Source organism: Podarcis gaigeae (genome assembly GCF_964106915.1).
Source record: "Podarcis gaigeae genome assembly, chromosome: 8".
NCBI classification, from domain to species: Eukaryota; Metazoa; Chordata; class Lepidosauria; order Squamata; family Lacertidae; genus Podarcis; species Podarcis gaigeae.
The window spans coordinates 16,960,013-16,987,380 of record NC_139684.1 but is presented as its reverse complement, the minus strand read 5'-3'; the positions used below and the strand labels follow the sequence as shown (position 1 = coordinate 16,987,380).

Genomic DNA, 27,368 nt, shown 5'->3' with positions numbered 1-27,368 from the left:
TAACTCAAGCAGTTATGAACTTCTTGATGAACTGCAGTTCAGCTATTTCACATTGTATTCTTCTTTATCAATAACTGCTTGTGAATAGTTTCCTGTTCCACTAAAGATGTTAATTTACTCAGCACTGGTGAGAGGATCGTATTATCACCAATCTGCTACTGTAACGGATTTCACTATTTAATTTACATTTAAAGTTCTTATTGATTGCTGTTTGCAATTTTTACATCTCCTTGCCGCTCAACTTCCACCTGAATGATTTTCTCCTGTATTAGGTCCAATGAAAAGATTATGTCATAATAAAATTTTGTTACGCCTTTAAAAAGGTGCCACAATACACTCTGTTGCTTTTCCTTCAAAAACACTATGCTTTCTTGAAGCAAGCATTCCCATGAAAACATTAAGAGCCTAGTCTATGGCTGCAGGACGGCATGATGATGGCAAGAAGCCCAACAGCGAAGCGGGGTGGGGAGGAGGAGGGGGGAGAGACAGACAAGAAGTGTGTTAATGTGACACAGTTGCCTGGGCTGGCTTTTGAAAATAAAAAGACTGCACAGCTCTTAGCCACTTTAATTGGTCTCTTAAACTCCTTTGTCAATGCCAGTCAATGCCAACCTTTGCCATGAGGCGATTCGAGCATCACCCTTCTTGGCATCCCTCTGTCAGAACTAATCTATCCAGGAACACTCCTTGATTCTCCAAACATTGACTGCAGTGCTCAAGATGCACTGAGAAACTTTTTTTTTCTTTTTCCACACTGGCCAATCTCCACTTTCATGTGAAGCACATGAGCAAAGCAAAATTAACAGGCAAATATTTGAAATTTACGGCCTGGAGTACTTGAAATAGAAATATTTATTTGAATTCAACTCAGTTACCCTGTTCTACATCGACCCTGGGGAGAGGGAGAACAGAAACAAGTATTTAGCCAGACAAATTCCAAGCATGTCACTAATTGGGCTTTGAAGTATGGCACTCATTTGGCCACTCGCTGTTTTACAGAAAGGCCAGGAATTTCACCCAAACAAACATTTCTGAGCACACTAGGGAGTCTTAAAAAACAACACCCATAATCTGGCCAAAAGGAGTGTTTTGGGGACTGTTCTGCATATTCTAATAATTGAACAGACAAGAGGTCACAGTTTCAATATGTGCTCCAGATTTCCAGGGCACAATTAATGGGTATAATGTTTCTGCCAGAGTTGCACAGTCAAGTCACTGTTTAAAAACATCAACCAGGGAACCAGAAAATACAGCTTCTTAAAACAATGCTGAAATACAGCAGTCAGCATTGGATTTACCTACAATCAAGAAAACTGGAAGGTCAAGACTGGAGCAGATTCTGGGTTCTCCAACCAATGGACAGTGCCCTCCATTAGAAACAGCTACACTTTTGATGAACTGCAGTCATGCAGGTATATTCCTCGCAGGTACACATAATTGGAAGTGATGTGACCTCAAGCAAAGGTCTTCCACAGAGTGCTCTAGTTTTGCACCTCTGTAGTGCCTTCCCACTCAAACAAAGGCACTTAATACCAGATAAGACTACTGGCCAATCTGGTCCCTAATTATCCACTCTAATTGACCTGATCCAATGAATTGGAGATGCTGTGGAGGCTGGACCTGGAACCTTCTCTTGCAAAGCAGGGTGATGTACCACAGAGCTATGGTCCTTCTTCCCCTTCTCAGAGGTAAGTGATACCCTCCTATGGTAGCGGCATTCTACACTATAGTTCTTTCTACCTTCAGAGATGGAGAAGATGCCCTTTAAGGAAGCTTGCTGACCATTATTTGTCTGCTCAACAGTGGCACCCACGGGACTGGTAGGCCAGAAAGCAGCCAGGCAACGGCAAATAATTCTATATTTCCCCCCATCCTCCTCCCTGCTGAATTCTACCAAAGAGCAACACTGAGGCTAAGGTAGAGGAAGCTGACAGGCTGGACCAATCCCTAGGCTGGTTGTAAGCAAGAAGACAGGCAGGGGCTGGCTGAGGGCAGTGCCATATTCATCTTAATGGACCACCCCCCACTGTTTAGTAGTGGCAGAGGACAGCCCCACACCTATCTATCCTAAACGTGACAGTTCCAAGGTTCTGGGGTGGACACAAATAACTGTCTACTCTTCAAAAACTAGTCTGTTCCATCTGCACTCCAACCTCATCCGTACACAGATGAAAACAAATGACAGCTGGAAAGAAAAACCCAATTTGAAACCACAGGCCCAATAATTCAAGTTTTTGTTTCATTTAATTTTCATTTCACTTTTAATTTGTATACTGTACCACCTTTCTAGGTTTACAAGGCGGTTTACCAGCTGAAGAAATAACAAAACATACAACAAAGATCACACATCTTATCACACTGCAATTCAGTAGAAATAAGCCATAATAAAATATATGACTTAAAATAAATGACTTCTACCAAGTAATATTCAATAATCCATTAGAATATAACTACTGTATACTGTACTTTAAAATTAACTCTCAAAATATCAGCAAGTAGTATTAAACAGAAATTCACTCTCAACGATTGCAATGAATCATTTATTATAATCAATGAAAATAACAGCAAAATTACAATACATAAAATGCCACAATATATAAGAAACACGTATACCAAACCTTTATACCAAGGCAGATTCCTCCTAACATTCCTGCTTGAGTGATGTCAAAAGCTCTCCCTGCCCTGCCCTAAGCCCAATATTACCAATTTACAAATTAGCCAGCAAACCTAGTTACAGGAAATTATCCATTCCTATCTGTTAATTGGAACTGACAAGGCCAACGCCCCTCTCTGATCACTGACTCAAGCAGGGCTGTTTGCTTCCTCTCTTTGCCTATCAATTAAACTCCCATACTACACATTTCGCCAGCTGCAGCCCGGATGGCAGCACCGCTCACTGCTCTAAACAAACAAGGGCTGGAGCACAGCCAGGAGAGATGCAGACATCAGCAATCGCTCACCGGAACATGAGCTTCCTATAAACTGCAAGTGAGGAGAGAGGAAGGAATACTGACAGAAGGCTTAAATTTTGTGGGTTATTTTTTAAAAGACGAATCCACAATGCTTAGACATGCTGCATGCGGACTTTTATATCCTGTATGCAAGCACGTCCCTTAAAATGGAGACTTAAATCGTGCACAATGGCAAATTCCTACTTTTAACACACCACTGTTAATATAGGACAGTGTGGAAAAATAGCTGGGGGAAAAGGTTATAGGCAATGCTAGTCCTACTCAAGAGCAGATCCAATGTATTTAATGGACATGATGAACTTTAGGTCCATTCATTTAAATGGGACACAACCTAAAGTATTTACTTCTTCTTGGAAGTAAGCAAGCTATGCACACACACTATATTAAAGCTTCTGTTTAACTCCAGAGTTTTTATCTCTCTCTCAGATTTGAGACAGAAGAGAACAGCTTATCTCATTACGGTTGCTGAGAATCGCAAATGAGGAGAGTGCTGTTGTTTGGACTTCTTATGCATGGCCACTGTGAGAACAGGACGCTGGACTAGATGTGACTTTGGTCTGCCCCAGAGCCACAGGGCTCTTCTTATGTTCACCGCACCCATGGGAACATATTTTTTTTTAACTGTGGGATATAGGTAGAGGAACATGTGAGCTTTGAGATGTTCCTTGACTACAACTCCCATCATCCCTGATCACTGGGCCATGCTGGCTGGGGCTGATGGGAGTTGGAGTCCAACAACTTCCAAGTTTACTTGAGAGATCACTGCACCCCTTATTTACTCAGTAGTTCAGTGCATTATACAGGAGAATCATGCCCCAGAATACCAGTTGATGGGAATCAAAGGTGGATAGGAGTGCTGCTGCTGCATGTATATTCAGCTTGCAGGCTTCCCACAGGCATCTTGTTGGCCACTATAAGTACAGGATGATGGACTAGATGGTCCACTAGCCTGGTCCAGCAGGCCTGTCTTACACCCTCATGTCCTAGGAACAAAGGAAGCTGCCTTATACTGAATCAGGCCCACTGGTTCACCTAGCTCAGTATGGTACACAATAACTGGTAGCGGTTTTCTGGGGTTTCAGACTGGGTTCTCTCCCAGCCCTACCTGGAGATGCCAGAGATTGAACCCGGGACCTTCTACATGCAAAGCAGGTGCTCTACTGCTAAGCTACAATAAGGACATGATTTGTCTGCCTAAGTCCTGCTTGGCAGGGGGTTGGACTTGATGGCCCTTGTGGTCTCTTCCAACTCTATGATTCTATGATTCTATTCTAAGTCTCAGATTCAGTTATTTGTAACTACAGATAAAAGGGTCTTGGACAGGGCAGCTATGCCCAACCCTTAGCTCTCCTTCTGAAGCAAGAAGCATAGAAAACGTTGAAACAATAAGGAAAATTGGACTGCAAACTGTTCCTGGAGCTGAACAAACTAATCAAAACAATCCCACCCCCCACCCCTTTAATCTCTACAATAAAGCCCATGCTCTCAATAGAACAGACTGATGTGTGTTTAAAAACCAAAGTGTGGCAGGTTTGTACGGGTCAGGATATAGACATGATAAATGCAATGAACTTGCTATCTTAACATTTTGGCTGGTTGTGAATACTGCCAGACTGGTTTCCCAATCAGGGACTTGGTCCTGTAAAAGATTTTACTTAGCAAAAGGTTTATTCAGACAAACCACTAATTAAAAGCTTTTGTTAATAGCAAGGAATAGACTTGACACCAAATGGTCTCCTACACATAATCTCCTTATGTCTGATCAATCAAGGGGCAACCTGTGGGATGTGTTTTTTAATCCCTTTATTGACTAAAGTAGACTTTAAAGCAAGTTGCTGATGATGGTAACAACCTAGCAAAACAAAGTAGTAGCAGAAGAAATTGTCCACAGGTTGGAACTGTTCAATTTCTTAATTGCCCTTCACCATGAGATCCCAGGGCAGGCTACAACAATTTAAAATTCAGTATTAAAAACAGTTTAAAACAAATTAGTCAAGGGAATAGGCTGGGTCTTGTAAATCTATATATCTCAGGTGTCCAGGGTAAAGAGATGCGTCTTCAGCATTTGACAGAAACTATATAATGGTGCTAGATGCCCCTCCGTGGAGGTAAGTAATTGCACAACCTAGGAAGTGCCACAGGGAGTGCCCTCTCCTGGGCATCCACCCCAAATTTCTGAGGGTCTGTTGGGAAGAAGGAGGTCTTGCAGATATTTGGTAGTTATCCAGTCCAGCTGCTTAACCTCAACACAGTACAGCCCCCTTCCCTGTACATAATGATGTGTGTCCAGTTTTTCTTTTCAAAAAGAACTCCCAACAGCTGCTTCATCCATTGTCTAAATGCTGTTCAAGTTCCTACAACAATTATGGTGAATGTTCTTCTCCCCTCCAGTGTTCAAAACTCACCGATATAGAAGTTAATCGCCAAATGGCACCACCACAATGATATATTTGCTATCATTCCCCCCTCCCCCCAGTGTGGTGTTTGTTGTTATTATTATTAATTTCATTTCTATACGGCTTTATATTGTAAGAACAAAATCTCAGTGGTTTACAACACATCAAATCAAACAATACAGAATAAAACAAATTCAAGCTTTTAGGAAAATATTTCAGATCCTCCTCTAGGTGACATTTTGCTTTCCCCATATATATTTACCTACTTAATTTACAGTACATAGTTCCTCCACAGCAGAAGTACTCTAGAAAGCCAGTGTGGTAGAATGGTTAAGAGTGTCAGACTAGGACCTAGGAGATCAGGGTTCAAATCCCCACTCGGTCATGAAGCTCACTGGGTGACCTTGGGCCAGTCACAGCCCCTTAACCTACCTCACAGGGCCGTTGTAGGGATTAACTGAGGAGGGGGCGAGCCATGTGTTCCTTGGAAGAAAAGGTGGGATATAAATGCAATAAATACACTCTTCTGCTTACCTGCTTAAAGAAAGCTGGAGGGTCCAGCCAGATGGAGATGTCAGTTGCCAACCTGGCATCCAGAGATCTCCACATGGTTGCAATCGGACCCACTCCAGTCATAAAACACGCCTGGCTAATTTCTAACACTGCTCCCCTCTGCACAATTAGTGTCAGCTCTCTCTCTCTCTCTGCATGATTGTTGTTTCTTCTTGCATTGGCACACTGGTAGTAGCTATACAGTTCCAGAAGGGAAACCACATTTGTTGCTTTAGCTGCAACAGACTTCACTGGCACAGATCCTGACTTGTTAACAAATAATCACTGGATATCGCATCCAAAGCAGCACAGAACCCTGTGGCACTTTTAAAGATTAAAGGGTTTTATTATGGCATATGCCGTCATGGAACAGAGGCGACATCAGACTTGTTTTAGGATGTGGACTCTCACTGAGAAAAGCTTATGCCATAATAGACCTGTTAGGTCTTCAAAATGCCAGAAGCCTCTTGTAATTTTAGCTACATGTTGAATCTTGTCTAAATAAAGTGGAACTATTCTGAAACATGCATCCAGAGAACAGAAGACATATTATTTCTTCAATCTTTCATTTCAATTAATGCAATCCTGAATCTATTAAATCCAACACTTCTGCAGTAGACCATAGACATAACTTTCTCAAATCTAGTTTAGATGTTCTTCTCAGAAGTGCTACTTATTAACCAGGTTGCCCTACCTTGCACAGGCAAACTGTGGTTTGTATCTAATGCTAGTTCTACTCAAAGTAGCCCCACTGAATTTAACAGTCTAATTTGGGTCTGTTACTTTCAGTGTGTCTACTCTGTGTACAACTTAAGTCAGATACAACCTTGTGTTTTCCCTCATTCCTGGGTGTGGATTTTTGTACTTGTCCCTGTCGAAGACTGTATTGGTTATCTCTCCAGCTCTGTCCAATCATTTGGAATCATTGGTTTGGCATAACAGCACATTAGACTTTAGTCTAATGAGTGAATTGCCACCTTACATGAGTGACTTCTGGCCCAAATTTCTCAAACTTTCAAAAGACACGCAACAGTTAACAATAAAATACCAAGATGCCCGTACCTGCAAAACGGAGAGGTGCATCCTTATCCAGTGCTATTAATGGGGGATCCAACAGTACTGTGTTGTCGTTTTCTGTAACTATGCCATGGTAAGTTGTTTCAATCCACGGTTTGTGCTTGTTAACTAAGACAGAGAGAGAAAAGCAAGGTGAATAATATATCAAGAAAAAAAATGTATTTATTTAAAAGTGTAACAGATTGTACCCAGTTAAGCCCTACCTACACAGATTCAACCCAAATTAGCCATTTCCATTAATTTCAATGGCTCTACGTTAGATATAATGTAATGTTCCGATGCTATACTTCCATTTAGGGACACCATGTTCACCAGGAAAAGGCCCCCATGAAGCAGCAATTTGACAACAAAGATGATTCATTTTGAAGTAGTTTACAGAGTGTCTTTTTCCAGCATTCAAGAGGGACCAAGGGACCAGATTATGCCTACAGCAGTAATTTTCACACTGGTAGTGTGAAGTCATGCATCAAAGCTAATCTGGCCCAAGCTTTGTGAGAAAAATGGAAATTCTTACCATGAACCTCTATGGAGAGCATTCCTGAAGCTTGGCAAGGGAAGAAGCAGGCCTGTGATTCTGGCCACAAGAAAAGGAGACGCAGTAGGTCTCCCTCCTCACATCCCTCCAGCTGCAGGAATGCCCCCCAAGAACCCATGGGAAAGATGGCCCTTCACATGCCCTCTCAAATATCTGCTCACCTAGTGGGATGTTGTTACATGTTATGTTTGCTGAGCCCTGTCCTACATCATTCATTTAAACCAAGGCCACATTCCCTTCTGAGAGCCACATGCTAGTGGCCAGTGGTGGATGGGGCCAGTGGCAAAAGTGGCCAGAACAATGAATGCAAATGCTACCTTTGTCTCGTGGACTATTTTCTACACACATTTACCCAGCTCTCTGTCCTCTTTCCTGCCAAGAAAGAGGTTATTATTAGAGCTGAAGGACACATTCCAGTCAGGCAAAAGCACTCGTGATGCAAAGCGGGGCCAGTGAAGTATGTGGACTGGGGAATAGCTCCAACTGAGAGAGGCCTGGTTCCCCATTGCTGCTGTAAACCTAGACTGTCAGTCACAGATAGCAGGACAAGATATGCCCTATTGCTCAGTTTTTATGTAGATCACAGCAGCCAACCAGGAATTTAATCAAGTTAAGTAATGCACAAGGTGTCCCTAATATGACTTGTTTTGGGACATGAACAGAATGTTAAAGCTACAGAAGCTACCCTGCACTCCAAACTCCTACCCAGACTCCAAACTCCACAGTGATGTGCTTTCAGTATTTCTTCTAATACAACTGCAACATATAAAAAATCCTAAACTTGCAGATGAAGACTAAATACAGAGAAGCTCAATGAGATTTCTTCCAAAGTGTATGTATGTGTGGCCTTACAGCCTTAAAAGCAGGCCTTGTGGAAGCTGTGGCTTTCCATGTGATTGGACACAACTCCCATCATCTTTGATAGCTAGTCACACTGACTGGAGTTGATGGGAAAAGAAGTCCAGCAAATATTGGAGGTCTACAAAAGTTCCCTATCACTGCTTAACATAATGCAATGCTCCCTATACCAAACATGAAGTCTACCGTTCTACATTTAAACCTCCAATAACATGCCATATACTGCCTCTTCTACTACATCTTAGCATCTTCAACTCCCACCATAGAGTTACCAAAAAAGAATATTTAAATGCAATTTTGAAACAAGTTTTATTTGCATTATGTTGAATACTGCTATGCCTAGCCATGACAATGTGCTGGGTATGAAGGCTTCAGAGGATGAACTTCACACCACTGAGAAACAGGCAGGGACCCGTAACTCCAATGCTGAAGATCCCCTTGAGGGGCCCTCTGGGTTAACACCTGAACAAGAGCCTCATGACATCAAATGAGGAGGTGGAGCCACACCCCAGTCTACAACAGCACCACAAGTTTTAGGTCCCTGCAACAGCACATCAAGCATCTACAGGAATCTGCAGGTTACTCATGCATAAGTAATCCATGATACTCCTTCAGGGCCATCAGCTGTGGTTAGGGTGTGGCCCAAGTATATAAGGCTTCCTCCTTGAACCTTCCAGTCTCTGGCTCCTGGTACCCAACTCTAGTTATGCCTCCTGGCTGAATTGTACTGTGTAGATTACCTTGAGATATTGACCTTGGATCTTTTTTCCTTGGCCTTGCTTCTACATTCCCTGTGTATGGCCTTGGTTTGTTTAGACTGTGCTGCTCCAGAAACCCTGCTGGTGCTTATAAGTATTTTGGTGAGAAGGTGAAATTTCTGGGATTTGAATGAGCTCTTGGAGTGTGACAGATAAGGATTCTATACACACCCACCTACCAGTTATATGAAAGTTACGGTGTTGTGCCATACAAAAGTGTAGGCCTGACTACAGGTCAGGTGGTCTACAAGCTCTTAACTGTACCACTATCATGTCTGGCATCCAAGCTGCCACTTGGCTCAATTCAGACATCCTGCTTAACCTTGGTTATGGAAGAATCAGATGCTGTGGTTTGTCATGGATTTAAAAAACAGTTGGCATAATGTCTGAACAAACAGTCACAGGCATCATTACAGAAGCCCCTGTACTATGGAGAAAGGGATTAATTTATGAAGCTGAAAGGACAGACCATGCAAGCAACTCTAATCCGTGGCTTCCTCATTGTACTTTTGAAAACTCCAGCCACAGAGTGGGTTTTATCTGAACCCTAATCAGCTCAAGCCAAGGTCTGACACGATGAATGAAATGAGTCACAGCAACAGCCACTCTTGAAAGTGTGAAATAAAAATGCCATTTCCCCTTTCACCCATCATGAACAGCAGGAGCCAAGCATTTAAGAGGAGTCAAGTCTTTCATGTGTAAAGAATTATATTATTTTTGTCAGTACTGCATAAATTTGTAGGTGGCAGGGTTCCCCCCACCACCACACAGAACAAATTATCTAGTTGACGAGACCTACAGGAGAACACTAGAACAATTCTCTATTATGCAGAAACTCTTATCTTGGTCTTACAATTTGATTAATAAATCATCTTTTAGAAAGGTTAATATGATTAAGTGCTTTTCAGGACAGATAATGTATTTAAAAGAACCAGATTTTTTGGTGTTATTGGAATTGGATTATTATTATTTAATCTCTTGATGTTTTCAACAGAAAGCCTGTTAAAATGCAATCTGGATATTAATACAGAGTAGGTTAATTATAACTTATTCCTGTATTTAAAAGAGTAAGGGTGCCAAATTTCAAACTTTAGATGAACATACCTTCTTGCGCAAGGAATTAGCAGGAGGGCAGTTTTACATCTGGAGGTCAGAGTTATTAAGTTCTAATCCAATGATACAGTGAGCAGTAAGGAATGAGATAGGTTTTAGGTTATGCTATGCTTCTAATAGGTTATGTTATATTCTGGATTATGTTATGTTCTAATAGATTATGTCTGAATAGGATGAGAGTGTTGGAGATACGTGCGAATGTGTATGTGAATCCGGTCTCGGGTGTTTGATTTTCGTTGTTGTGTATACTGTGTATATATGGACAATGACAATAAATTTATCTAAACATCTAAATCTAAACAATCTGCCCACTGGGTTCAGGGTTGGAACTAACCATTTAACAGTACAATAGTAACTCTTGTTTCTGGATGTTTAAAGGCCCTTTAAGCAGACTGAGGTTCTGCAAGAGCAGCTGCGGCAGACTAACAAAATTTTGCAAAATTCTTACAATTAAAACTAGAAGTCCTTAGCTGATTTGAATGTCAAACATTCTGAGTGGGAAGGGCCCAATGAAGTCCTCTTATTTCTCTCCCTTGCTGGCCTTTGGTCTGCGCATTGGCACATGGTGCATGCAGTGCACTGGCCAATTCAGAGCGTGGGATCTTGACACATTTTCTTGCATTTCATCATGTTCATGTAACTAGCAAGACTGTGTAAGTGAAGCATGCATGCATGGGGACCCTGATTCCTGCAGTAAGCAGGTTGCTACAGTATAGGAATCACAGAAATGCAGGGTTGGAAGGGACCCCAAGCGTCAACTAGTCCAACCTCCTGCAATGCAGGAACCACAGCTAAAGAATTTGAATCCACTGGATTTGTATGAATGCATACAGGTTCCAAAGGCCAGCTGGGGATGAGCAGAAATGGAAGAGGATTCTACTAGGCCTTTCACAGGTCTCTTTCTGCAAGGGGGAAAAAGTTGTGCCCTGAGTCATTGAAAATGAGACAAACTAACCAAATTTCCAAAATTCAATGCTTTTATGTCTACACTTCATTCCAAGAGACCTAGTATTGATAACTGGGCTACCTAGAAAGAAAAACCAAATCAGGACAGCAGGTTACTATTCGGTACAGAACTATTTAAATTAATGGACGCGAGCACCATTAGGTAACTTAGGCCAATTACTTTCAATAGGTTTACTATGAGTAGGATTTGGTTGGATGCAACCCAACAGAAATTTGAATTGAAAATATGCTTAAGAATTTCGCTGTTCGTATTCCACCCTGAGCGCCCTCTGGCATATACGAAGGTTGTTGAAACATTTAACAAGAACGTAGAGCTAAAAGCAATCTCTTTCTCAAAAGGCATCAACCAAGTCACTTAGCCAAGCCACTGCTAATCTCCTGTCACATAAGCAAGGATAAGTTGTGTTGGTTTGCTTGAAATACAATATTCTGCCCTACCTACATGAGACCTGCCAGAATCTGCTGCATGTGCCCTGATAAGCTATGACAGCGTTACACCCAAGCTCACATTTAATCCATCTGAGGAAAAGAATTGTCCTTGACACATGAGCTGCCTGCAGCCTGAAATTGACTTTTCATTTGGAGCTGACAATATTGAAAGTAGATTCAAAACCCTAATTGATGAAAAGCCTGGCTTTCTTCTTAAATAAGTATTTGAAAGGGGAGAACACATGACTTCAAGAAAAGAGCAAGATAAAATGTACCCTTTCCTTGTTCTGGTTATTTTAAAACGCACTCACCACCTCTTCAAAAATAATGAGGACTGTGTACAGCAGGCTGACAAACCAACTACAGTGGTGCCTCGCAAGACGAAATTAATTCGTTCCGCGAGTTGCTTCGTCTTGCGATTTTTTTGTCTTGCGGAGCGCGGATTCCCTGGGTATAAACGGCTTTAAGAAAAAGGAAGCAAACCCGCAAGACGTTTTCGTCTTGCGAAGCAAGCCCATGGGGAAAATCGTCTTGCGAAGCAACTCAAGAAACGAAAAACCCTTTCGTCTTGCGCGTTTTTCGTCTAGCGAGGCATTCGTCTTGCGAGGTACCACTGTACTTAGAAAGCCTCCTGGGATAAGTAAGGATCACCATCAAGCACCAAGGAAACAAAGATTTTTGTGAATTGGTAGATGGTCATTCTTCCCTGTTCTGGCTAACAGAGTCACACAAAGGCTAAGGTACATACTGATGAAGAAGTAGGCTAGTGCGTCTGAAAAGCATGTAACAGCAAAAACACTAGGAGAAACTGACAATTAAAAGCAGCAGCAGAGAGCAGTCATCCCATTCCAAAATCAAAGAGGCCCTCACAGAATATCTAATTCATCAAAGATGGGGCATCCAGAGAAATGACTTTCCCACAGAGGTCAAGGTTCAAAGTTAGTTTGTATGGGAGATGATGCTCTTCTAGTTATGCTGAACACAGATTCTTACTTCGGACCAACTAACATTCAAGATGCAATGTACAAACTTTACATTGCAGGCTGCTCCTCATGCCTAGATATTTGTGAAATTTGGCTGGGAGGGGGGAGATGTTTCTTGATCACATGGCATTTGCCAAACTTGAAGCTTCACTACACAGTGGCCCAGTCAATCGACCCTGTTCAAGAAACAGTGCCCTTAAACGTAGAAACTTTGGGACAACTGCCTTGTTGTTGTTGTTGTTGTTGTTGTTGTTGTTGTTGTTGTTGTTTAATCCATTTGTTGCCATGATTTGTTGTTCTCAATAATAATAGTAATGATTTTATTATTTATACCCTGCTCATCTGGCCTCTGAGTGGCTACCAGTACATATAAAACATAGTAAGACATCAAAAACTTCCCAATACAGGGTTGTCTTCAGATGTCTTCCAAAAGTTGTGTAGTTCTTTTAAATGGGAGGGCATTCCACAGGGAGGGCACTACTGCCAAGAAAGCCCTCTGCTTAGTTCCCTCATTTCTCTCAGTGAGGGAACCACAAGATTACTCTTGGATCTGAACCTCAGTGTCTGGGCTGAACAATAGGGATAGAGATGCTCCTTCAGGTATACAGGGGCAAGGTCATTTAAAAATGGCTGTTCTTGCCATTTTTATTGCTTTTTAAAAAATGTTTTACAGTTACTTAAATTTTGTGACAAATCTCTTACAGAATACCTGGTGTTCCACCAAAATGACTCATGGAGAAAGAAATACAGAAATATTAAGAAAGATGTTAATGCCAGAGAATCTTCTGAACCAGCCTCATTAGATAAGCTTGGAAGGAATGGTGGGGTTATATCCAATATCAGTCCTACTCAGAGTAGATCCACTGAAATGAATGGAAATGGATCACATAGGTTCATTAATTTCAATGTGTCTACCCCAAGTATAACTTGATTGGATATAACCCTGTGTTTTACATGCCTTCTAGTTTTTGATCCTTCTACAATTTTTATCACTATAATTTCTCAACTCTTGCTGAAGATTTGTCAGGCTGAAAATGTGCCTTTCAACTGGTTATTAACATGTAATTCCTAATGATCTTTTAAATTTATTTTTAATTTGACTGCTAGCTAAAATTATTTTTAAATTGATTGCTAGCTAAATTTAGTTTTAATTTGATTGCTAAAATTTCAACACAAAAACACAGCAAGTCATCAGAGAGATGCTTATACACAATAATGATATGTACAATTCTATATAGGTATATTAAACCTACACATAATTTAGGTGCACCATAGTTCTTTTTTAGGTGCAGGTAATGGTCATGCAGACTGCTACTTGAAACGTAAGATAAAAAGCCCCACTAACTTGCATAAAATTGTTCTACTGGTTCTTTGCCTTTCATCATGAAAATGTTACAGGTTATCTTTCCAGCAATTGTGAGGCTTCATAAGGTTTTATATCACAGCTCAAGCGACAGATTATTTAAATTCCTCCTTTTTTGTGTAACAGAAAGTCTAGCAGCTACAAGAAACCAAGTTAGCAGTTCCTTTGGATAATTTATAATTATAATTCTCAAAATTATATTGATATTAGTTTGCAGGTATTTTTTAAAAGAACAATTATATTTTTACTGGGTGCTCTGTAAAGAGCAGAGATGATGATTATTAAGCAACTATTAAGGCTATAAAGTAGCACTTATATATAAAGCCAGGATTCACAGAAGCTGCTCATAAACTCTCAACCCCACTAATACAAGCATCTTTGAACATTTTCAGAAATGGCTTGAGCTCTTGAAAACCTCCCGTGGCAGAGAATTTAACAAGAATTTAACAAGTCCAAATGAGCACAGGAAGCTACCCTATCGTGAATCAGGGCATTAGTTCACATGACTCCATACTGTCCACATTGGCTGGCAGCGGCTTGCCAGAATTTCTAATAGGGGACATTCTCTGACATGCCCAGAGAGGATGGAGATTGAACTGGGGGTCATCTACAAACAAAGCAAATGCTCAGCTACTGAACTATGGCCTTTCCTATAAGGCACAGGAAGCAAAGTAAGACAATTTGGTCCTGCCAGTTCAATACACTGACTGGCAATTGCTCTCTGAGATTTCAATGAAGCAGTCTTTCTCAACCTTACCAGGAGATGCTAGGAATGGAACCTGGAACCTTCTACATGCAAAACAGGTGTTCTACCAATGAGCTTTCCTTGTTGCAAAGAAATGTAACATGATGCTACATCAATGGACCAGTGAAGAAAAAGCTCTAGGAGGTCAAAAGATGGTACAGGTTTTTCAATATGGGGCACTTAGGCACCACCACATTAAAGAAGAAGAAATATTTCTATACACTTTGTGAGGCCTTGATGATGATGCCCCCCCCTCCAAAATGTTTTCAGATACAAAGCATTTTAGAGTAATCAGCTCCAGTAGCCAGCACAGGTTTCTTTTCAGGAGGAATAATAAATACAACTTTAATATGACATGTCAGCTGAAATACTGCAGCTTTTGTTAGCAAAGTAGTCCTGAGATTAAAATGGGGGGGGAAAAGCCATCTCATGCCCGGCAGATATGTTCTGTAATTAAGATCCAATGACAACTTTTTCTCAGCACACTGAAAACAACACTAGCCTTTGTCTATTCCCCTTTTTTCTTTTAAAAGGTTAATGCAGCTCCTTTGGAAAGGTGAAACCCTTACTGATTAGGTTAAATACTGGATGGCTCTCTGGTTTTTACTGGCAATCAAGGTATGTTATTTCACTCCCTTGTGGTTGTTTTTGTCAATATGCAAGGGATAATCCTCCAGCAGCTTGCAAATCCTGCTTCGGGAATTGGATCCTGCTCTGTCAAGCTATCACATTCTTCCTCCACCACTGCCTCCTTTAGAAGGTCAAATATTCCTGGACCCTTATTCCTGGGTTAACACTTTGCTTAGCAGATCAAAGGCAGGGTACCTGTTTTTTGTGGAGAACCTTTACCACTGGCTGGTCAACCTTCCTTCCCATCCACCCAAATCCACATGCACCTCCTCCTGGAGGTCTGATAATTTTTTCTCTTGGAAGCAAAAGCCGATGGAAACCATCACTTGAGGAGGCAAGCTTTCCACCCAGCCCTGCTCCACAGCTACCTGCACTCCTTGCTCCCAAGGAAGCTGGCCTTTTCCCACCACTGGCCAGCAGAGAGAAGTCTCCCCCACCCACACTATTTTGTTGGAGGGGGAGAATAGTCTGGGGCTCTAGGGAAAGTATACATGGCTCTTCTCCCAGCCACCATTTTATTCTTACCAGTAACACAGTGAGATGAGTTAGGCTATGTGCGTGGAACTGGCTCAATGTCATCTAGTGAGATTCATTACAGAAGGGAGATTTGAACTTGGGTCTCCTTAGTTATTGTTGGCTTCCTTCTGTCTTGAATGGAGTGTGCCTCCAGGCCAGGGGTGCATTATCAGCACCACTGTGACCTCCCCGGGACAGTATGTCTGGAGAGTCGGGGCTGCCTAGACAACAAGACCCCCTCCCCTCGGCCTCACTGATGTGGTCCAAAGGAAAGCATAGCAATACATTTGACACTAGCTTGGCTACAGGAGCTGCTGGAAATGTACTCACATGGTGCCATCCAAACACCTTAGAGACTTCACCTCAGTACTAGCCCAGCATACTAACTACTATGCCAAACTGTCTTATCATCCTCTAGGGTGCCCTCCAATGCAGCACCCTCCAGGTGTCCCTAGGACTACAACTCCCTTCATCCCGGTTAACTGACCATGCCGACTGGGGCTAATAGATGTTGGAGTCCTACAACAATTGGAGACTCCACATTGGCTATCCCTGCTTTGGTGACTGGGAGGCTGCTATACATACCGCCCCCACCCCAATGTATCCCTGTTATAACTTAACTTTTTATTTAGCATTTTAACTTTTTATTATGGATTTTAGTTATCAGCTGAGAACCAATCTAAGTTGAAAAGTGGGATGTGGTACACACACAATCCCCCCCATTTTGTAAAATCCTGCCCCCTTGCTTTCCCCTTTAACTTACAATTCTACCCTTTTATTTTAGATTTTTGATTAGCACAAGCAGCAAACTCAAGTCAAGGAAAGCTAGGACAGTCCAATTTTGCCCAACTAGCTTAAAATTGCCCCAAAATATCTTAATGCAGTTAGTTGCCAGGGCAAAAACACCTCAGCTTTATGGGAACAAGGACTTACCCATCAAATCACTGACTCCACGCACAGGATTAGGCCACTGCCCAAGTCGGTTAAAAAGCGACTCCTACTGCTATTAACACTTGGCTCAGAGAACAAGGGCATGGATAAGAGACCAGCTTATACCCACCCCGCGAAGAGATACTGATTATTACCTCTCTGCATTTTCTTCTGCTGTCACAGCTATTCTGAGCATCCCATCCAATGTTACTGGACAGGCAGAAGCACTGCCTGATCTAGTTCATCACAATGCATTCCCATATGCCTTTCCAAGCTTTGCATTGACAAAGTCAGGTCCTGTTTGTTGTCTTCCAATGATGTACACCCAGTTGGCCACTGTGAGAACAGGGGCTGGAATAGATGGGGCACTGGTTCTAAACGCCATCACCTGTCAGCCTTATGGAGCAATCAAAATTTATGCAGATAATATAAGCTAGTCTATTGACTGAAAGTAAGGGCTCTTCTAAGACCCATAAGGGTCAGTGGTGGGGAATCTTTTCAAATTCAAGGGCAACATTCCTTCAAGGGCAACCTTCCAAGAGCCACATACTAGTAGTGGGTGTGGCAAATGGATGCAGCACTCACCTTAGTGGCTTTTGTACTCACCCCCCACCCTCCACCCTGTCAAACAAGTGGTAAAAAGTGTTTGCGGTTAAGATTAAGAAACCAGCCACCAGCGGAAACCACAGGAGGTGTTCATAGTCCACAATGACTTCCTGGGCATGACTAACAGACTAGCTTTTGGCCCCAGTCTGTGATGGAGAAAGCCTAAAAAGTAGAAACTGATGCCCATTCAGCTAAATCAGCAAACAGTTCCACCTAATCTAATAAATCACTGCTGAGCCATTTCAACATGAAGTGAATTATAAAGTGACACTCACTTTTTAAAGTTTTGCACTGCCCATTAAAGCACCTGAAGTTTGAAACTGGTCTTCCACCCCATCAACAAACTTCTAAAAAATACATCTCAAAAACTTAATGTTTAAAGAAAAACACAGCTGAACACCTAAGTTCTAAAATTGGAACGGTATGGATAAAATTGGTTCCTGTGCAAAGAGGACATGCAATTCTCCCCCACCCCCAACACATGAACACACACACACACACACACACACACACACACACTTGAAACATTTGATCAGCCTACCATTGGCTTAGGCAGGATTTATGTCAGGGGTGCAGGCTTTATGCGGGGTGGGGAGCAGAATCTCAGTTAAGTATTTTTATTGATTTACTTGATTGGAGGGGCACCTGCCCTCCTTGGCTACATCCTTGCAGCCTATTCAGAAATATTTGCCTAAGAATGTTGTTGACTGCCTTGAAATACTTTTCTTTTTATCTCCTTTTCTTGCCTGCATTTTCCTTCCATTGAAAGTAAGATGAGCCCGTGGTGTAATTTTGATATATATTTTCTTCTTTCCCAGTAAGCATCCTATCCCAAGCACCTCTCCCTGATCCCTCTTTCTTCTGCTTTTGTATGAATGTTATCGGTGAAGCTTGGGATTATATGCAACTGTGTTTTTACTTGGAGCAGATCCATGGAAATTAATGGATCTAAATTTTATATAAATTTCAATTGGACTACTCAGAGCAGGACTAGCATTGGATACTCAGCCACATTGGGCAAAAACTTCCAACACTGCAGGAGGTTGGACTAGATCAGGCCCTCCCAATCTTGAGACTCCAGTTGATTTTTGACTACAACACCCATCATCCCTAGCTAGCAGAACCAGTGGTCAGGGATGATGGGAATTGTAGTCCAAAAACAGCTGGAGACACCCCCCCCTCCCAAGTTTGGGAAACCCTGAACTATAGGATCCTCAAGGTCCCTTCCAACTCTACAATTCTATGATTCTACACACCATAATGCTTCATATTGCAATGTCTGTAACTGAAAGACAAAAATCATTTAATGCAAAGGTATTAAATGAAGCTCATTACACAGCCATGGAAATAATCCAAGACCTGTTCACTTAGTCACCCATAGCAAATAAAGAGTCCCTGCCAGGCAACCAGGCAGTGATTGCTTGAGGAGTGTTGTCTCCTTCATTTTTCCTACCCCCATATGACACAAGTGAGTTGAAAACATTATTTTTGCATTGGGCTATGCAAAAGGTAGCTTTGGCTTTATTGTATGTCTCATGGGGACAGATTTCTGTGCATATATATCCCTTCAGATTGTCCCCTTTAACGTGCAGTTTGAAAGAAGTTTCCCAGGCCAAACAAAAGCATTCTCCTACCGTATTCATGCTGTGCTAACAAATGGAGGACTGAAAGAGCAGAAACAAAAAGAAGCAAACCTGAGTAGAGCTGCTTTCATCACCACAAAGCAGCAAACAGTGAGAAGCGTTGTCCATTTTAAAAGCACGAAGGGCCCTGCCAGTAATTTAGATCCAGCAGCTTCGCAACATTCTTCAACAATGCAACAGACAGGGGGAAAGTGTTACTGATTCTGAAAATGGAAGCTCTCGGGTAGATGTTCGGCTCTCCTCCAACTTGGTGCTCTCCAGATATTTTGGGCGACAATTCATCAGCCTCTGGCTGGTAGTCTAAAACATCTGGAGGGCACCAAGTTAGTGAAGGCTAATATAAAATGTAAAAAGAAAAGTAATATAAAAACCCCTCCTTGTCGGATTGGAAGCCATGAACTCTTTGCTAGTTCTGTGTAAGTTAGTTCCTAGGATTGAAAAGCAACACACACATTTTCAAGCCTCCAACTCTCCATAGCATCCTGGACATAGTTATAAATATAAAGGTAAAGGTACCCCTGCCCGTACTGGCCAGTCTTGACAGACTCTGGGGTTGTGCGCCCATCTCACTCAAGAGGCCAGGGGCCAGCGCTGTCCGGAGACACTTCCGGGTCACGTGGCCAGCGTGACAAAGCTGCATCTGGCGAGCCAGAGCCACACACGGAAACGCCGTTTACCTTCCCGCTGGTAAGCGGTCCCTATTTATCTACTTGCACCCGGAGGTGCTTTCGAACTGCTAGGTTGGCAGGCGCTGGGACCGAGCAGCGGGAGAGCACCCTGCCGCAGGGATTCGAACCACCGACCTTTCGATCGGCAAGTCCTAGGCACTGAGGCTTTAACCCACAGCGCCACCTGCGTCCCAAACAGTTATAAATATAGATCAGGCCAAGGGCCCATCTAGTTCATTAGCCTGCTCTTACAGAGGCCAATAAGATGCCCTTTTGGAAGCCCGCAAGCAGGACCTGAACACAGGAACTCTCTCCCCTCTTGTGGTTTCCAGAAACTGGTATTCAGAAGCATCATTGCCTCTGACCATAGAAACAAAGGCCTGCGTTCATACAAGAATATGAATTAATCTGTTTGGCTTTAAATAAGCCAAGTAAACCTCCAAAACCAGACATCTAGGAAAAGCATAGGTAACTGCCTTCTACCGAGTCACAGCCTTGGTCCATCTGGCTCAGTATTGCCTACACTGACAGGCAGTGGCTCTCCAGGGTTTCAGGCAGTGTTCTCTCCCTGCGCAACTTGGGAGACGCCAAGGATTGAATGTGGGATCTTCTGCTCTACCACTGAGCTACAGCCCTTCCAAAATATCCTTCTGAAATATTAGAGCCTTTCCAGATGATGGCAGCCATATGAAAACAGTGATAAACCACACTATGCTAAATGGGAAACCAGAGACTGTCACCAAAGAAAATCCTTGCAGCCTTTGCAGCAATAGCGCTTCCATCACTTCCGGGTTCGCAATAAATAGCACAGCCAATTGAGAAAGGCAACTGCCATCTGGCCACATTTAAAGTCAGGCTATAAAAACTCAGCAACTGTGCTCTACTTCAAGTATATATAAAATCAGCCATAGGAAAAGAAACATTTACATTTTAACAGCAAAATAACTCCCAAATCACATTTTTGGAAATTTGAACCAAAAAAGCCAGATATAGGACAATGTAGCTTCAAGGTACATTATCTACAGATGAGCAATAAGGCAGACAAAAAGAGCACACAATTCTAGCACAGTTGCCCACATATACCTATTGCTAGTCATTTGTGACACACTGTTCATCTCAATCAACTCACCTATACAGAATACAACACTAATAGCAAATCACAGGACATTCATCTTTACATATTTGTCTAAGCATATTGCTAGGGGTGAAAACTTGCATAGAACTGAGCTGTAAAATTGTTTTAAGAATATACCAAGGGGACAGCAGTTGTCCCAGAGTTGCAAATAAATCCAAGAAGTTTACTAGTCCACAATAAACCCTTACTAGCCCAAAAAATAGGCTTGATACAGTTTTCCACTGGCTACTATGGAACGCTTCTTTCAAGTTTAATTTCAGAGAGGGGAGGTATGAGAGGACAGGAGCCCATGGGTGCCAAGGAAGGCCTTTCTGGGCAATTATGCACCCATGAGCGCTGTGTTGGCAACCCATGGCATAAATCAATATGCAATGGGGCAGTACTAAACTTCCCCACTCCCTTACTAAAGCATGATCATGTGCATATCACATTATTAGAGTGTGTCCTTCTGGCATAAGATGCTCAACCTAAGGTCATTTCTCATCTGTCCCAGGTTCGCTCCTCAATGGCATCTACAGACAGGACCGGGAAACTCCCCTTGTCCAAAAACATTGGAGAGAGCTGCTGCCAGTCAGTGCAGAGTAGACAATACTGCGCTAGAAGGACGATGAGCTGACTCAGTATTAGGCAGCTTCTTGGGTTCCTATTTAAAATAAGCCCTTTAATTCAAAAATATGGGGACTGAAATCTTGCTTTTTAAGGAAGGAGGCATAATTCAGTTGTGCAGTAATATCTTTGCATGCAGAATGTATCAGGTTCAATCTGCAGCAACTTCAAGGGGGGCTGGAAATGTGCCCTTGTCTGAAACTGTGAAAAGCTGCTGCCAGTCAGAATAGAGCAGGCCCTTCCTCAAACCTGGCCCTCCAGATGTTTTTGGCCTACAATTCTCATGATCCCTAGCTAAAAGGATCAGTGGTCAGGGGTGATGGGAATTGTAGTCTCAAAAACATCTGGAGGGCAGAGTTTGAGGAAGCTTGGAAAAGAGGATACTGAGCTAGATGGACCAGTGGTCTTGTTCAGTATTAGTCAGCTTCCTATGTTCTTAGATATGAAGAACAGGAAGCACCATAAAGACCAACATGTTTATTGTGACATAAACTTTTGTGGACTAGAGTCCACTGATCCAATAGAAAACATGCATGGTAATAAACATGTTATGTCTTCAAGATGTCAGAAGACTTTGCTGTGTTGTTGTTACGTTGCAACACACCAACCCTCTGGAAATAGCTACAGTGAATGAAATTTAAGAGACAAGCACAGTTGTGAATCCATTGGGATGAAAACTAAACATTTCCACAGATGATTGAAAGGTTCAGTTTTTATCAGCAAAATACCCCAACATCACCTGTACCACCTTAAAAATAAATCAGTTTGAAGTAAAATGGGTTGTGTCCCATGTTAGTCCTACTCTGAGTAGACCCATTGAAATTTAGACATGACTAAGTTAAACTTCAATGGGTCTACTCTGAGTAGGACTTAGTGAAATGCATGTCTATAAAAACATTTTAAATGGCACACGTTTTAAACAGCAATTAAGCCATCTCACAATATGATTGGGGGGAGTTCCGGCTCCACATTTAGGGAAAGAAACATTTGCAATCCCAAAAACACAATCTGCAATGCGTCCTTACTTCCCAGCTCAAGGCCCAGCGATAACACAAGAGCTGCAAAAGGTTAAACAGCTAGAAAGGTGTGAGAAGGGATTGTGTTTGCTTTAAATGACATAAAGCACTCTCAATGAAATTGCAGCGGTTTAAGGTTCCCAGAGATTCAGTAAGGTGTCCAATTCTCTGCATCTATTCAAAAAACCAATTCCACCATCTAAAATACCATTGCTGCTTGGAAAGCGGTGGGGAGGGAATCATACTCTCAACAGAGAAAGAGCTTTTGCAAGCCTAGAGACAGACAGTATTTACACCATTGTTAATCTCATCAGATTGGTCCAGTTTAACCTTGCCTTGCCACAAGCAACAACGCTGTCTCTTATCATCAAAGGGACAAACAGAAGTCTAGTTGGGAAATAATTTGCGGAATGTGAGAGAAATGATTTGCATGACAAAAACAAAGAAAGTGTGTGCCCGCAGAGAGCTGCTGCGGACTCCCTCCCCCCACTCACAAGCAGTGCCATTATACCCCCCACATTCCATTCCTCCCTGCTAACCCAGATTATGAGCCAAAGTGGGCAGCGGAGGACACAGGACAGCCAGAATCGCCCGCCAGATAAAAACACTGGCAGTCTCTCTATCTGGGGAGTAAGCAGGTTTTCCTTCCATCTCCAACATGATCAGGTTGCCCTATGGAATTTTTTCCTCACTGCTGGAAAAAGGAGGGAGGGGATTATACCAAAGCAAAACAAAGCAAGAGGGAGGGGGGCACTGCAGGCACTGTGTAAACATTCTCTGAGACCCTGTAGGCCAGCATATATAGGGGGCACCTTTCTGTCACCTTCTAGAACCCATACATAAGCTTCCTCCATCTGTTCCATACGGCACCTTATAGACTTGAAGGGATAAGAAGCCCATCACCACCAAGGACACTGCTATTTCCTTCCCCATTTGCACTCTGATCCACATACACAGAGCATATGATTTGGGGATGTGATTAAGCCTTGTTAAATCCCTATAGGGGAAAGGAGCTCAACATACAGGAATGCAAGGGGGACAGGGGACAGCATAGGGTGGTATAAAAGAGGCATCACTGGAGAAAAGAGTGATAGATGGACTTAACCTCAGAGATAGATTCATGGGCACAGGCAATTAAATTGTAAAACTACAGAGTGAGGAAGGCTATCCATCATCCCCTTTCCTGAGGAGGGAAATAGTGCCCCCACACACTAGAAAGATGTATCCTCTTAAAAGAGTGAAAAGGTAGGAGGAGCGATCTTCCTAAGCCCCCCACCTCTTATCAAAAGATGCCCTTGCATGAAGGACTCCACACCTCCAAAGTCAGATATATGGAGGGAAACAATTCCTTTGGCAGGGTCCGGAGACTGGGTCCTTCAAACACATGTGCCTTTCTGAGATGGTTTAAAACCAGGGGAGAGGGAGGAACAGAGGAGGCAGAGAATAGCTTTTATACAGAATGTGGAAAGGCCAATGGTGGTCCAGAAAGTACATTTGGATGTAAGAGCGTGGGGTGGTGGACAGAATACTAATAATTAATAAGCACAGTGGGAAGGCAAACATTGGGGGGGCAGAGATGTAGGAAGTACAGGCCCCCTAAGAGGAAAGCTACAGGAAACAGCTTCAAAAAGACAGGCTGACAAATGCATGTTCGCCAAGCCATACTTAGAGGTGTCCCTGAAGTGGGGTGGGCAGTATAAGGTAAGTAACCTGTCCGTAGGAAGGTGCTGGTTTGGGGGTCTGGGAGAGTGCTTTAGAAAGGGGAAGAGTAAAAGAAACAGGCAAGTGTCTGTATGAAAAAGGTATTTGTGGGTTTAGGAAGTTTGTTTATCTATGTGCTTAAGGGAGTGAAATGGACAAGTGGAGAAATACCTGCATTTGGATTTACTGCTAATGGCATGTTGGTGTTTCCTACATAAGTACTATGTTAAAAAGAGGGGAGGTATTCTACTTAGATGGGAGGAGGTATTGCTACGAGGTGGGGGACATGGGATGAAGTGGAAAGGGAATCAAACCTGACCCCCAAAGAAAATACAAGAAAGTGAGTGCATGTATGGAAAAGGGAGTATTGGGTGTATTATGAAACAACAATGCTATATTCTTAATATAAGGAGGGATGTAGTGCAGTAGGGTTACATCATTTATTAAATAATGGAATGTTATAATATCCTTGTTAAAAAGGGACTATTAATGATGCACTGTATTATAATGGACAATATAAGTACAAGGATAAAATATTGCATTATCAAACAATGCAATATTAAGCACTATACTCTATTAGGTATTAATAGTTTTCTGGCTGAAGAGTGGAACCTAAGTACTTTAAATATATACTTTATAAATTATTCATTTTATTAATATATTTCTATTATTAAACGGCTGTGGAAGATTACATATAAAAGTATGAATATGCAACAGTGTCTATATCACTACTAAACAAAGCAATACTAAAATATCCTTATATTAATGGGTGCAATATTAACGTGTACATTCATACATATATATACATACATACATACACACACACACAACCATTGTATTTATACATACTGTATTACATCAGATATTATATATTACACACCTAATCCTATACATATCCACTCAGAAGGACATTGCACTGACTTCCATGGGGCTTAGGATGAATATCCATCTTAAACGCATACACACCTATGAAAGCATACTGCAATAATAAAGATATATAACATTATCAAATCATGCAATATTTATACTATGCACTGTCAGACAGCTGCACTTTAAAAATGCAGCAAGATCTAATAAATAAGAACACTGGGTGATATTCACACAGGGTACACTCATAGGAGACCCACTGAAATTAATGAACCTAAATTGCCCATGTTCACTAACTTCAACGGGTCTACTCCAAGTCAGACTAATGTGAAATGCCACCCGCTGTTATCATATTGTGTGCTGCAATAAGCATCCCAACACAGTTAAACAGACATCTTCCCATTAGGAATACAGAATGAGGCTAACAAATAATTACAATATCGCATGTGCAAAAAAAGGGGCCCAGTACTGTTTCAAGGCGGTTCTCCTACCGCAAATACAGCAAAACACAACACATGAATAAGCCACCACCACCAATCAAACAAACAAGCCAGCAAATCACGATATTGCACAGCGCGGTAAGTGACCCACAGTAGGTTCTAAAGAGCAATGCAATCGCAGCGCAGGCACAACAAACGAAGCAGCAGCATCATCTTCGTCGTCCTTATTGATCCTTTCCATACCAATGCTACGTTATTATTATTATCATCATCATCATTATTGCAATGTCACTGCTGTCTATATTAAGGCAACGCAAATCTTCTTTATATGCACATATACATGCGTGCATAAAAGCACGCATACCTGTAGCTATCCGTATACAGAAAACGCGCGCCCAAACACACATACGCGTCTATCTACATATGCATATGGATAGACATTGCTGCAATAAAAAGGGAAAACGCAAGCACTGTTACGAAGGTCTCCTTGGCAAGGCAAGTGCAGCACCGTGCCTAAGGTGCTATCAGTTAAGTGCTAAGGCGTTATCCTCCTATGGCACTAACGGGGTGGGGTGGGGTGGCTGGAGACCTGGACACCCCAACCTATCTTTTTTTAAATTCATCACACACACACACACACACAATATTAATTGCTGTTTTCCTCCCCCACCCTCCCCTCCGCCTCCTGGCTCACCTCGGGCAGCGCGGACCCGTCCGCAGAGCAGCGCAGCCAGGAGGAGGCAGGCGGGCGCCAGCCGGGAGGGCAGCATCTCTGCTAGGCCGGGAAGGCGCTTCTCCGCCTCGCCTCCTCCTCCTTCTCCTCCCCGGCGCCCCCCGACCGACCCCCCGTTGAGGGGGAGGGCAAAAAAAAAGGGCTAAAGGAAACGGGGGGCGGGTATTAGTGATACTAATAACGACACATTAATAAATAATAGCAACGGTAGTAATAAATAAAAAGGGTGAGGGGTGTCCGGGGCGGGAAAACAAAAGGGAAGGGAGGAGAGTCAGCCGTTCCTCTCAGCCCAGCCCGGCCGCCGCGTCTTCTCTTCCTCCTCCTCCTCCTCAGCCCGGCGCTGGCTCCGCTGGCTTGCGAACTAAGATGGCGGCCCGCTCCGCTCCCTTTCGCCGCTCCCTCCCGCACCGGTTGCCAGGCGACGGAGCGGGGGAAGGAACCAACTGGGAGGGGAAAGGAGGGTGGCGAGGCGGAGGGGGAGGAGATACCATCGTGCGGAGTGGTGGAGGGGGGAGGAAAGGCAGAGGCCGAAGGAGCAGCCTAAGCCGGGGAGAGGGGAATGGTAGGAGAAACCGTGATTTCACACACACACACGCTGGAGGAGGAGAATAGAATCGTGGGGTTGGAAAGATCCTGTGGGTCATCCATTCCAACCCCCTGCAATGCAGCAATCTCTGGACCCTACGTGGAGTTCCCTTCCAGCTCTACATTTCTATGATTAGAGGAATCATTTTACTGGGAGATCTCAGGTGCAGGTGAAAAGCAAAAAAAGGGCGTGGAGCTGAACTGCGGAACTGTCTGCAGCAGGAGGCAGTGATGGCCGTTGGCCACCTGAACCAATAACTTTAGAAGAGAATTCATGGGGGGGGGGGTCATAGCTGTCAACTTTCAAATTTGAAAATAAGGGAGCAGCAGCCTCACCTGTCCCGGGGACAGTCTACGGGATACCTAACAATCCGGCATAGCAGCGGGAAGCAGCGGGAAACGGTGCTGGAATATAACAACAACAACTTATTTATTCCCCGCCCATCTGGCCGAGCCTCCCCACCCACTCCGGGCGGCTTCCAAACAAGTGTTAAAAACAATACAGCATTAAATATTAAAATCTTCCCTAAACAGGGCTGCCTTCA

The 27,368-nt window shown here is 42.8% G+C and overlaps 1 protein-coding gene across 4 annotated transcripts in view; it reads right to left on the bottom strand.

Moving 5' to 3' along the window:
- The window catches only part of CLSTN1 (calsyntenin 1), a 57,683-nt gene extending 31,054 nt beyond the window's left edge, over window positions 1-26,629 (bottom strand). For all 4 annotated transcript variants that reach the window (XM_083752537.1, XM_083752536.1, XM_083752538.1 and 1 more), the window contains exons 1-2: window positions 26,200-26,629; window positions 6,983-7,105 (exon numbers count right to left, since the gene is read on the bottom strand). In XM_083752537.1, the coding sequence (XP_083608663.1) occupies window positions 6,983-7,105; window positions 26,200-26,275 (199 nt within the window). In that variant the 5' untranslated portion in view covers window positions 26,276-26,629. The remainder of the gene's footprint in view (window positions 1-6,982; window positions 7,106-26,199) is intronic.
- Window positions 26,630-27,368: the final 739 nt, after the last annotated feature.